General features: G+C 35.9%; 2 protein-coding genes across 6 annotated transcripts; one reads left to right on the top strand and one right to left on the bottom strand.

Annotated features, from left to right (window-relative positions):
• Positions 1-2,104: 2,104 nt before the first annotated feature.
• On the bottom strand, positions 2,105-9,499 carry LOC117929619. Of its 5 annotated transcripts, none has more exons than XM_034849962.1 (8): positions 9,387-9,499; positions 9,181-9,308; positions 7,704-7,810; positions 7,202-7,267; positions 5,073-5,155; positions 3,470-3,516; positions 2,864-2,942; positions 2,105-2,756 (listed from the first exon to the last, which is right to left on the bottom strand). In XM_034849962.1, exons 1-8 carry the CDS (start codon positions 9,435-9,437, stop codon positions 2,667-2,669), a joined length of 651 nt encoding a protein of 216 aa, XP_034705853.1. In that variant the 5' UTR covers positions 9,438-9,499; the 3' UTR covers positions 2,105-2,666. The 5 variants fall into 5 exon arrangements, with proteins under 5 accessions (XP_034705853.1, XP_034705854.1, XP_034705856.1 ...); XM_034849963.1 differs by having other exon boundaries at positions 9,411-9,484; XM_034849965.1 differs by lacking the exon at positions 2,864-2,942.
• Positions 9,500-10,000: 501 nt separating this feature from the next.
• Positions 10,001-11,669, top strand: LOC117931197 (DNA damage-repair/toleration protein DRT102). The gene is made up of 2 exons (XM_034852110.1): positions 10,001-10,935; positions 11,420-11,669. Exons 1-2 carry the CDS (start codon positions 10,038-10,040, stop codon positions 11,422-11,424), a joined length of 903 nt encoding a protein of 300 aa, XP_034708001.1. The 5' UTR covers positions 10,001-10,037; the 3' UTR covers positions 11,425-11,669.
• Positions 11,670-12,926: the final 1,257 nt, after the last annotated feature.

Here is a 12,926-nt window from a genome sequence, read left to right as displayed (position 1 = left end):
GAACTGGAGCCTATGTAATTGCCAGTGATGTCCTTCTAAAGGAAAAAAGAATTCAAATTTTGAAACTTTCTAAAAGTTCTGAGCAAGGCATCTCAAACGCTCCCAGTCATTTTTTATTTATTTTTCAATACTTTAATTTTAATTGAACATATTATAAACTTTTGTTAATAGCTAAAAGAATCTTTCAGGCATTTCCCAAAAAATATAAAAAATAAAATAAAAACACTGCACAAAATGAGGCTGAATTATCAGCAAGTCCTAAAAACTATGAATTAGAAAGGGAAAAAAAAACCTCTAATTTTCGAACCAAAGGCAAAAACATGGATAACTCAGTTAAAATCAACAGCATTTCCAAGAAGATATATTCTTGTAACTTGAAACCCTGCTCCAAACATCGGAATTTCACAAATTATAGAGCCATTCATAAAACTTAATAAATTTTTATTGAATAAAAACTAGCAAACAGTTCAAAAATCTCCAAAAACTTTGGACAATTTTCCACGACAAAAACTATCTGATTCCACTTAAAAACAGGCAATAAAAGTGCATAATAGAGGGATACAAATCAAGATATCAAGCTCAAAAGAGGTATATATATGTGGGACAAAGACAATGTTCACCACAACACAAAGCAAAGCAACAGAACCATGGGCTGGTGCCTCACATAGGATTCTCACTTGTCAAAGAAACTATCATCTAATGCATATATTGAAAAGTTGCAGATAGGTTTGTAGCCTTTACATAAAGTATGGACTTTCTGAGGAAGGGCATGAGGAGTTCTCATTACCCCTTTACTATCCATATATTCTATATGATGCTTGATGATTTTGTTTCCCACCATCATTTCAGAGGTATGCTTCTGCTCTTTATAATCATACCAACTGCTTTATGAATGGTGGTGATTCAGCATTATGGCACAGGAACCATATGGGAATATACTGTATACTCAGAGGTGGGGTCTGCTCAGGAGCAACATGATTTTTGTTTGTTTAACTTCGCCTCATTATGGTGGTTTAGGATATGATTGAATTGGATTTGAGGTTAGAGAAGCTGGAACACTTGGCTAAAAACAACACTGATATGGATCTGGGCTTGTCCACTAAGAAGAATTTTCTGGATTGAAAATATATTTTTATGTAGTATTTTGGAGGGCAATCCAACGTCAAATTATTTATTTCTATTTGGTCATTTTATCGCAAGATGAATATCTGTGAGGAATTGCAAATCAGTCATTCTAGAGTTTGTCAATACTCAAAGGTATATCCATGTAATAAAGGGAATAAAATGAACACTGACATCACTTTCCAAGGGCACAGAAGGCAGCACTAAACTTCAAATCATCACAATTCCGGACATATTAAAATGCATTTATATTTGTATAGAATGAAAATGAAAAATGAGGTATAATTACTTAACTTTGTAATGTGTAACATTCCAATAGCTAATGCTATTAAATGTATAATAAGAATAAATCCTTTTTCAGCATGCTTAAAAATAGTGAGAAACTAATTTCATCAATCTTGGAGATGATTTTAGAAACTATGAAAGATTAATTCATTTTGCTTTGCTCAGCCTGAACAAGTAATATTCCCAAATGAAAAAGATCATTTTCAGGTAAGACATTAAAACTTGCTTTACCATGATAAAGCTATACAACTGCATCACAAAAACTCCATTTAAGAAGGAGCATTTTGAGGCTCAGACGAAAATTTTCAACAATGGGATTGTTTTTTCCCCTTTTCTATCAATCCAAAAGAACCCTTGGAGATTATGTGGAGTTGTGAGTTTCACTTCAATCATGAGAGCCTGTTATAGTTCTTAAAGTGTATTTAATGGGGCACTCTGGAGATCCCATAGATGGAACCATTCCATTCCAATTTTCCTTAAAGATGTGATGAGTGAAGTATAATTTTGGCAACCTTTTTTCTTGGTGCAGTGGAGGTTACTTGCATAAAGCATCCTAGCATACCACACATGAAATCAACATCCTATGATGATGTTGCTTCAAAAATCAAAGAATGATGACTAAGGAAGAAAGGGGAAAAGCAGACAGAGAAGAAGAAGAAACCTTGTCTAGAACACTACAAAAAGGAGTACATATCTATATACCACATAAAATACAGAAACTGATTTCATTTCCATGAAGCCTCCAAATACAAAACATCTTTTAATCTTTCTTAGGAGTTTGACTCATCTCAAGAAAATCACCCTTGCAGAGTCTATTCATCCTTTGGGTGAAAAAGAATGCAGGAAGGATCTTGTAATCCAGTGGACCAAAAAGATTTGAAATAAAATCCCCAGATAGGACCAAATAACCCCCTTCGTATAACTTACTTTTAACAAGTGTATTACACAGCTTACTTGATCTTTAGAATTAACAGATCCATAAAAAAAAAAGTGGTATTACCTTGTCTTAAAACCAAAAGCCAGTTGTTCAATAGAATATGTTGAGAGATTTAGGCTTTTATATATGTTTTCATGCAGTAGCATACTGCTCCAAGAGGTTTTCTCAGCTAAATTACAAACAATGGGATGATTAGTCAGGTTTAAATGCTTGCATGTAATAGAAATGACAAATTTTACCTCCACAAAGCAAATCAGCTGCCGTTGCCTGAAGTTGGTCTTGTATAAATTTGAGCTTTCTTTAGACAGACACTAAATAGTGCTCATTCACTCAACCTTCGAAGACTTGGAGTGAATATCTGCCCAACTGCTTGAAGTGCAGAAATGTTCCAACTTTCAGCATGCCTAACAATCTGTTGAATGAATGGTGGAATCCAATCATGTGTCCATTTTCATCGGAGCATAAAATAAGTATTCATATATAAACATTGCAGCAAAAGAGAGGTTTTTTTTTTCTCACTTTGAACTCGTCATTTAAATCATAGACTGTACTTCCAGCAATAGAAATGAGAGGTCTCCATGGAAGTTTCAGGTAGGTCCTATAAGTTTACAAATTGGATAAAATACAAAATTTAAGTATCAACCAAAAAAAGAAAAATGAAAAAATGAAAATGGGAACATTGTATGCATATTTAAAATAAAATAAAATAAATAAAATAAAAACCACTAATCTCTAAATAAAGAATAAACATTCAAGTATTTTAATGTCCAGATATTTCTCCTTAGATGTATTATGTAGGTGCAGAGACTAATCATATTTTGCTAAAAGAATTCAGGGCCAGTAGATGAGCTCCTTTAATGGCATGATATGTTATTTATAATGGGCAATGACCTCCAGCTGTGCCACACCAGTGGAACCATTGGACCAGTCCTTTGCTTGTCTTTTGAAATATAATGGGAATTTTGTTCTGTTACTAATAGAACAGAAGCTTTCTCTTAATTAACAACAGAAATAAAAGAACTTCATATTTACTAGTTACATTATAGGGGCCCGCATGAAAAAATAAGGCTATAAATATTGGAACTAGTTTTAATCAGAAGAAAAGGTAAAAAACTAAGTAAGCACCTTAGTTTCCATGATGCCAATACAAACTTTGTTTCAGAATTCGAACCCTGCATATAATGTCTCCTTATCAAGCAAGCCAAGATCAATTGAAATTTTTTTATAGGTAAAAAATTAAAATTATTAATATGAAAACTAATCAAAGTGTGTTCAAGAAGAGGCCATAATACATTGCAAAGAGTAGGGATCCCAGTAAATGTGAGTACAAGAAGAGCCAATACCCCAAATTATTTTCTTTTTTGATAGGCAAGAACCAATAGTCTACAATTCCTTTTCAATAGGCAAGATCCAATGCTATACATAGTACATTATGAAGAATGTGAAGCCCAATAGAAATCCTAGGCACAGACCTAAACAAAATTCTTCACACAAGAACAACAAAAAGTAGTGAGATCAATAATCTGCCTACAGTAAATTCTCCAAGGATACCTCTGCTTAAAAATTATGATGATTTTATTTAGTTATTTATTCATTTAGAGAATTTTTTACTTCTAAATACCCCCTAAACATTGTATAACAAGTACCCTGCATAAAATACAGCCTTATGTTCCATCATCTATGACAGATGTGGTAAATCCATTAAGGATCGACTTCAATATTACCCAGATTGAGAGTCCACAAAGAACTGAAACCATAAACAGTAGGAGAAAAAGAGCAGTAGGGTTTCCCTTCTTAGAACCAATTCTGCATATGAAAGCTCTATCACTTGTAAACAGTGTATAATATTAAGAACAAGAATACACAAATGATGGACCTATTAGATGGTTTTATCTACCCAATCTCAAATCATCTTATTTTTCTAAATTCACCCTATTTTACAAGATACCATAGATTGATGATATGAGCATGCATGAAGCCAATTAACACTTATTACATATACATCTTCTATGTATGCACATCCTCTGCACACATGCCAATACATTTCAGTTCCTTTTCATAAAATGATGCTTGAAAGGGTCCAAACAGGTGGATTTGATCCTTCTCCAAGGTGCAGTAAATTAGGGACCATTATTTGGCACAATGGTAACATCAAGGGATGCCAAGCATGAAAATCCATGTCTCAGTTTGCTTTGGTAGAAACCAGGACTGCAAGGTTTCCACATCAAATGCTTGTATAAATTTTTGAACTCATTATAGGTTGATCTCAACCTACACTTTAAATGCTTATAAGAAATTCAGAAGTGAAGTCATTGATTCACCCCAGTAAGAGTTATTGGGTACAAATATTTGGGAGCAGAATTTCCTGTTTGAATGAAATGCCCCTTTAGGCTTCGTAGAATCATATAAAATTATGCTGAAATACCCCTTTAGGCTTCATAGAATCATGCAAAATTATGCAACATAAGCATGGAAACAAGGCAAACCCTCTCTTCCCTGCTCAATCCCCACTCTCTTTGGCCATGATTTCTGTGAAAATTTTAATCTCAGTTGGAAATTTACTTGCTTTTTTTATTTATATAAGTTGAAGGAGGGAAAACAAAACTGTCAAAACTATTCTTTCAGGCTGCACACTTCTCGATAAATCATAACTTAGAGGCATGACCAATTCAAGTGTATTTGGATATCAAACTGTGTGTGAGCTAAAATCAATATAGAGAATGCATACCTTTTCAATCTTTTGTAATGCAATTGATGGATGGTCAAAGAAAGGCACAAGCAATTTCAAGTTGCAGGAATACAAATCCTTGCCTGAATAGCCAAATGATAAGAGAAAAATTAGTTTATTACACTTGTATCTATTTGTGTACAGTGGCAATCATCAGTTACTGACTCTCAAATGCTATAAGACGTGTGTGTGTAGAGAGAGAGAGAGGCCTCAATGGAGTTAAAATGTTTTGCAATATTGTCAATTCACACTACTGAAACTGCTTGAAAAGAAGTAAACCTTCCATTCGAACATAAAATATAATGACAACAAAAGATTGCTCAAAAGGTTTATCATCCAGACTTGCAATGTCTCTCATGGGAAAATGGAACATTTCAAACAGATTCAACAGAAGAATGTTTCTAACCATTCAAGTATAGACATTACAAGATTACAAAATTCTATGGGACAAGAGTAAAAATATTGACAATAGAAAACATTCTGAAGTACAGTCATATACCAGAGAGTCCAGAAACGGAAATATCTCAGCTAGGATATAATTATTAATGCTCATGGCTTTAACCATAGATTCTTTACATTCAGGTCAAAGATTTGCACAAGAATGTTTGATACTGCATCAGTTCCAATACCTTAACCAATTACTCTCACAGCCTCCCCAGTGGCCCCACCCACACCAAAAAAGAAGGAACACAAAGCCAAAGCAGTAAAAAAAGTCTATGAATAAGTACTATGTACTCAGTAAATATTTTTAAGAAAACTAAAAAGAAAAAGAAAAAAAGGAATCCAATAAATATGGAATTTTGGTATAATAAAGTTACTGCAAAAGGTCTTCATAGAATTAGCTGATGTAGCACATCTCTTTTAACCCTACATGAGTAACATAACTTCAAACTTGCCACATATAATATCTTCTCTCCAACTTTTCTCCAAAACTGTTGTAGATTGACGATCTCCATTAACCTGCCAAAAGAATGTTTTATATGCTGACAAGAATGCATGACTATCAACTCCTCACAACTTCAGCAGCTTAAAGAAGGCCAACACAACTTGAAGGGGACTTGTCCTGGTTCTCATAATGAAGTTTGAGCTTATATAAACCAAACCAGCCAATTAGCCTTACACAGATTATAATTAGAAAATGGATGTGCACTCTTCACCAACTAAATTTGGACCTCTCAGAACCTTAAGAAAATTGAAGCAGGACCTACGCAATTGATCCTCACAAATTACAATTGAAATTTTGATATATACAGACCTGAACAAAAAAAAAATTTGAGCCACTAGCCTTATTTAGAATCTCTTCAGGCACAAATAAACACATCTCTTGGTTCTTTTCTTCTTTGAACACAGACAATAGTTCACCTCAATTGAAGCCCAGACACCAGTAATCCACAATATGGGAAAGGGTGGAGCCATCACAGAGGGAAAACCATTATGGGATGTTAATCAGCACCCATTTTCAGTGGAGATAGAAATGGATCAACAGCAAAGATAGCATTAACAGCACAATTCATGGCAAAGGGAAAAGCACTTCTATTAGATTAGATGTCTTATATATCTTAGAAAACCCTCAAAAACAGGAGAAAGAAACCTAAAGAAAATATGAGAATAAAACTAAGGCATCTGTTTGTATGTTATAAGATAAACAATAAAGAATATAAGAAAAAGTATAGGGCAAAGGGTCCATCAGCTAGAACCACAAGCTCATAGAGAGACATCCAAATTATGTTCATATGATCCCTCTCCTATTCAATATTGAAGTTTTGAGAAATAAAATTATAATAGAATTGACCAAACCAGGGTTTAGCAAAAATAAAAAAGAAAAAAAAAAGAAAATTTTGAATATTTTTTAAATTTAACCAATCAACCCCACACACATAAAGACATAACCCCACAAGTATTCAGTTTCACCACATACGAAGACTTCATATTTCAAAGTTGCACAGAAAAGACTATATATCTCAGAAAAACAAAGAGAATAATCAAAACAAGTCACTAGTAAATCTATTTGGAAAACTAATTAGTAGTACCTGAAATAGTATCACACTCGCACATAAACAGAATGCAGTTCAATTTTTTTCTAACAGTAGCAAAAGAGCAAAATATGGTTAAAGAAAAATGATACCAACCACGGAATTTAATAGTTGGATCCTCAAAGATACAATCCTCATCATAAATTGCAGAAGTAAAAATCCCTATTTCCAAGGAAAAAGAATAATATCAGTTCAATTTTATGATGATTACCATTTTCTTTTTAGGTTTGTATAGACTTCATAAATAAACTTTTCCAATAAATGGAAATCAGAATTAATAATGGAAGAGAGACCTAAGTTTCCATAAATTCCATATTAATTGGATTCAAAATTGGCTTGTCCTATCACAATAAAAAAAAATATAGAATAAATAACAAATCTCAGAAAACACAATTTTTAGATAGTTGAATGAGACTTGTCAATCTCCAGAGGTTCTGCAGCATATTAGCAAAATTTTCAAAACCAGCAAAAAAGTTACCAACTATGAATGTAACAACGTAATAGTTGCAAATGGATAATTAGAATTTCCTTTATCCATTCACAAAAACTTACTTATCCTAGAAAGAAAAAATAAAAAATAAAAAATGCAACAAGATACCTGTAACAAAATAAGCGTTCTCATAATCTGACTTGAGAATTAATAGAACATCATCAATACTAGAAACTAAGAGCTCATCCCCTTGTTTGTAACTCATTGAATCCAATCTGTAATACAGTAAGAAATAGAATTAATATTCACCTACTTACTTGACCAAAAACAGCACCAGCACTAGCACCAAACAACAGGCATTACTGCTTCCTGACATAATGATCAGGGTCTTCTGCAAAAGCTACAATTGGGCATCCTTTCCCTTAAAAGGTTTCTTTGCTCAAAACACAAGTTCATTGTTTTGGTAACATGAAGATTCCTAAACATCCTTTTCTTGGGCTTCAAATGATCCTATTGGATATTGGATTAAGACCAGATCATAATCCAACTAGGAAGCAAATTGTCTGGTCATGTTGAAGTCATGGCATACATTAAACTGCCATACCTATTTACATCCTGATCATTCTTTGGGTGTGGGCTTATCAAACTGGCATCCTTTGATTGTAGGTATGGATAAAGCCTTATATTTTCCATCCAACCCCTCTAAGCACTTAACACTAAATTATAAATTGTTAAGATTCAGCATACCCATGTAATTTCTTGGAATCTTGCCAAGAATAGGTCATCAACATGTAATGACAAAATCATGGTCTTACTCACCAACTATTTGAAACATAAACAGAGAGGTCCAACAAGCTAAATCGTACTGGATGTTACTATAGTTAACAATGATTACATATTACTATAGTCTTTCCTATTATTATAGTTATAATAACTAGCCTGTTTACCTAAGGTACCTTCAGACTCACATTTCTATAACACGTAATTACATCCTATAGCATTCCTATCTTTGAGTAAGTTCACAAGCTCCTGAACTTCGTTTTTTTAATGGGGAGTTTATTTCCCCCTTCACGCCCTCCAACCATTACATTGGATACAAAGGCTTTGTCCTTTCTACGAAATTTTTTGAATCATTCAATAGATCGTCTGTGCCTTCTGATCCTTGTGGCCATGAATAAGCAAACTCACGTCCCACTAAGCATAAGATCCTATGGGCTTCCCCAGAGTGTCAGGCTCATTAACTGATTCCTTATTACAATTGATCATATAGTTGAATGAAACCTCCTATATAAGTCCCGAATCCAATCACCAAAAGCCCAGGAAAGATCTCCTCTTCCAAGTGAAATCATTTCTTTAGCTACAGATTATGTGAGAAAAACCACCATCGCGACAAAATTGATAAAAAGAAGAAAATATTTTATCCCACAGTTGATTTCAATCATTTAGAAATACCACAATTACAATTTTGAATCTTTTCATATCCTTTAGGTTTCCAAAACCACAGAATTCAACATAAAAATGCTAAAATGCTGAGTGAACCGGGACCAATTAATAGAAATATAAAGTTGAAACATTGAGTTTCTTTTCTCGTTGCAACTTTCTCGGGAAACAAACTAAAAACAAAGGAGAGAAAATCGGATGGGACCTGTTCTGACCGAAGGAGACAAGCCTGAGAAGCTCTGTGACTCCGCCAACCGCAAGTCTCAAAAGCTGCGGCGTCTTTTCCTTGTTATCGGGTGTGGTGGAACAGCATCGGATCCCATGGACCCTCTTCTGCAAATGTTGACGAAACCAAAAGAAATTTACATATTCCCAAAATAAATAAACAGCAATTTTCGAAGCGACGGTTACCCTAAGGTGGAGTGTCGAAGATACCGTTGAGCTGCACCAGATTCCCGCCATTTCTAAACCAGATTTGCTCCCTCTCTCTGCCTTCTCACACAACCGATAAACTCCCCTCCCAAATTTGCCACGTCATTTTAATCCACTTTAAGCTGCCCGGGTTTATCTAGGGAGGGTGTTAATTATTAAATTGCTTTGAAAATATTATTTAGGGAGAAGAATAGAGGGGGAAAAAACACAAGGGATAAATACACTGAAATAGAATCCAAGTAAAAATAAAAATAAAACCATTTCCAAGGTGCAAAGGAATAATTTTATTTTTGACCGTATCGAATTTTACTTTTTTGATACCTATAAAAAAGATATGGAAACCTTATCAAAAAGACATCATCGATCAAGTAATATCATAAATATATTTTTTTATTTTATTATTTGATAAGTATTTATAATATTTTAATATTTAAAATTTTTTTCATTTAAATGTTAAAAAAGTAAAAAACGTTTCCCAAAACAGCTTCTCCTCTAAATATCTTGAAAATTTTGAGGATGGATGTTGACTCGGTAATTTTACTTTTTTAATATTAAATGGAGTAATTTTTGTGCCAAACTCAAAACAGTCACTCGAACTCATTCCTGGCTGTCATCACACCTTTGCTGGCCATGGCAGAAGACGGCGAACCTCACCGCTTCAAAATCGTCACCGGGGCAGACTCCTTCGGCTGCTCTCTCAAAGAAGCCCTAGTCTCCCACCTCAAGTCCCTCAACATTGAAGTCGAAGACGTCGGCACCGACTCCTACTACTCCGTCGCCGCCGAAATCGGCCGCCGCGTCAGCTCCTCCCCCGAAGACACCCGTGGCCTCCTCGCCTGCGGCACAGGCGTTGGCGTCGCCATGTTCGCCAACAAATTCCCAGGCGTCTTCGCCGCTACCTGCCTCTCTACCGCCGACGCCCTCAATGCCCGTTCCATCAACAACTCCAACGTCCTGGCCGTCTCCGGCATGTCCACCGCACCTGAATCCGCTGTCGAAATCCTCGACACTTGGCTCAAAACTCCCTTCAAATCCCCCTGCCCCGCCTCCGAGTTCAAACCCTGGCCCAAAGAAATCGAATCCTTCCTCGATAACTCAGTCTCCGAAATGTCCAAAATCGGATCCGAAAACACTAAAACCTCGGATTCGTGTTCGATTTGTTGTCTGGTGAAGAACCGAGAACTGAATCCGATTGATATAATTCCGGGAGGGTCGATGAAGATACTGAGGGAGAGCCCCACGTCGGCGGTGGTGAGATTTGAGGCCGGGAGTGTGGAGCCGGCGCACCACCACACGTTTGGGCACGATTTGGTGGTGATGAAAGGGAAGAAGAGTGTATGGAATTTGACCAAGAAAGAGAGGTTTGACCTGATTGTTGGGGACTACTTGTATACGCCTGCAGGGGATGTTCATAGAGTGAAGTACTATGAAGATACAGAGTTCTTCATCAAATGGGATGGGCATTGGGATATGTTCTTTGATGAAGATCTTGCAACTGCAAAAGAAGCTGCTGAGAAGGAATCAAAGGGTAAGTAATAATCTTGATACCCATCATACAACCCCAAAAATTTTTGTAGTTTTTTTTATAGATATATTATGTGTGAAGTGTTTATGTAGTATTTGAATAATTTTCTGACTGCAAATGCTGAATTATTGTATGTCTTAGCAATCAATGAAGTTCCAGATCAATTTTTTCTTGTTTTGATATTAATTCTGGCTGTTTCTCTATAAAATATCTTATATCCACACTTTGTGTTTCAATTGATTGATTTCTTTCTCTGTCCCAATGTTTTAATCCTTGGTTTGGTATGATTATTCATCAAATTTCTAAAATGGTATTGATTGGGAGTTATTTTCTGAATCAATTCTCTGAGGCAACAAATCCTTTCCTCCTCCCCTTCCCCACCCAAATCCCATTCTGAACAGCATCAGTATTAAGACTTCTGTACTTTGCTTTTCATATTTAATTGATAGCTGAGTTTTTCATATAATGTGATATTATCATGTTACAGAGTGAAGTGTTCTAAGGAGGAGTCTGTCACAAGGAAGTATGGCCACTTCGTAGATCTCAATTCCTGCAAATGCTCCCCTGGGTTGTTGTTAGAATCGAGTATGCATAATAAACTGTCTTGTATTTAATTATGAAGTGGTGTCTTGATGGCTTGTATTTGAATTATGAAGTGGTGTCCTGATGTTCTCTCATTGTTCATACCGTACTATTCTGTGCCTCTATAAATAAGCTGCTGGTTTTGATTGTGATAATTCTTTGTTCTCATTGTTGACAATGTGTTGTGTTTGGTATTCTTTAAATGCAAGAAAGTGAATTGCGCTACAGCATTTTCTCAACAAGGAAATGAAGCTTGGAGGGGCTGCATATGTCATGCAAGCCCGGTGAAGAGTATCCAATACATGTTAGAAACGATTCATCAATCTGGTTGAACGAACTGCATATCCAAATTTATTTGAAGCAAATTGAATTAATTTTTTTAAAGTACAGTGGATCATGCAGCGATTTGCTGATTTTGTCAACATTCTTATCCACCCATCCAGTTTTCAAGTTTCCATTGCTTAGAATTCTATGGTGGGCATAGAAGCATGTTGGATGTCTGGAAAAGCATCTTCCTTCTTGTGGTTGGGATCGGCAAGTGTGATTGAGATGCCTGCTATGGCTAGATATCATGTTTTGAATATGTATCCTTGTCCGTTAATCAGTGATTGACTTGTCTACATGCACTTATTTTCCTTCCTTGGCATTAGGAATGCCCCCTCTCAATTGGTGAAAGGCACAAAATGAAATAGAACATGATTGACTTGTATGCGTGTGCTCATGTCTCATATAGGGCTTTATTTAGCACAAAGAGAAACAAAGGGAGGGAAAGTGAGAACATAGGTGAATTGTATGGGAGTCAGGGCTTGGTGGGTGCATCAAAGAAGAGCAGAAGAGTGCTTGGGGCCATCTTCTTCTCTTTCTTGTGCCCCTGCCCCGCTGCATGGAACCATTGCTACTTAGGTTTTTGTCTAGCAGGACAATATCTTATTGGCAGTGGCCTTGGGGATGATGTTGGTCCTTGTGATGGGTAGCTCCTTTTGCCCACCTCTTAGAGAACTTCTCTTGAGAACACGAAGAGATGAGATTTCGTAAATTCCAAACAACAATCATCCTTTTTAGCTAAAGATCAGGGGTTCACCATACAATATGATATCACCAAAATGTATGCACCCACAGGTGTGCACATCTCAAGCCACAGTTGAAACATGAGGCTTGAAACGCAGGCGAGAATGGGACTGGGCATTCCTTGAAGCAGTCAAATAGAGGCTGCAGTCCATGGATCACAACAAGAATAACAAGGCCGGACAGCAGCACCCCAATACTCCTGCGGTCTGCCATCTCCTCTCTGAAAAGAGAAGAGATCCCCAGAGGTATTTGTATCAGTTATTTGTCTATTTGGGTGAATTTAGAAGATATTGGATTTGGTTGTTCTAATGTTGGTTAATATCTTGAAAAAAACAGGTGGGAAA

The sequence above is a fragment of the Vitis riparia genome, chromosome 14 (genome assembly GCF_004353265.1).
Source record: "Vitis riparia cultivar Riparia Gloire de Montpellier isolate 1030 chromosome 14, EGFV_Vit.rip_1.0, whole genome shotgun sequence".
Classification (NCBI taxonomy): Eukaryota; Viridiplantae; Streptophyta; class Magnoliopsida; order Vitales; family Vitaceae; genus Vitis; species Vitis riparia.
Note: the sequence above shows the minus strand (reverse complement) of the source record. Positions and strands in the feature narration are given on the sequence as shown.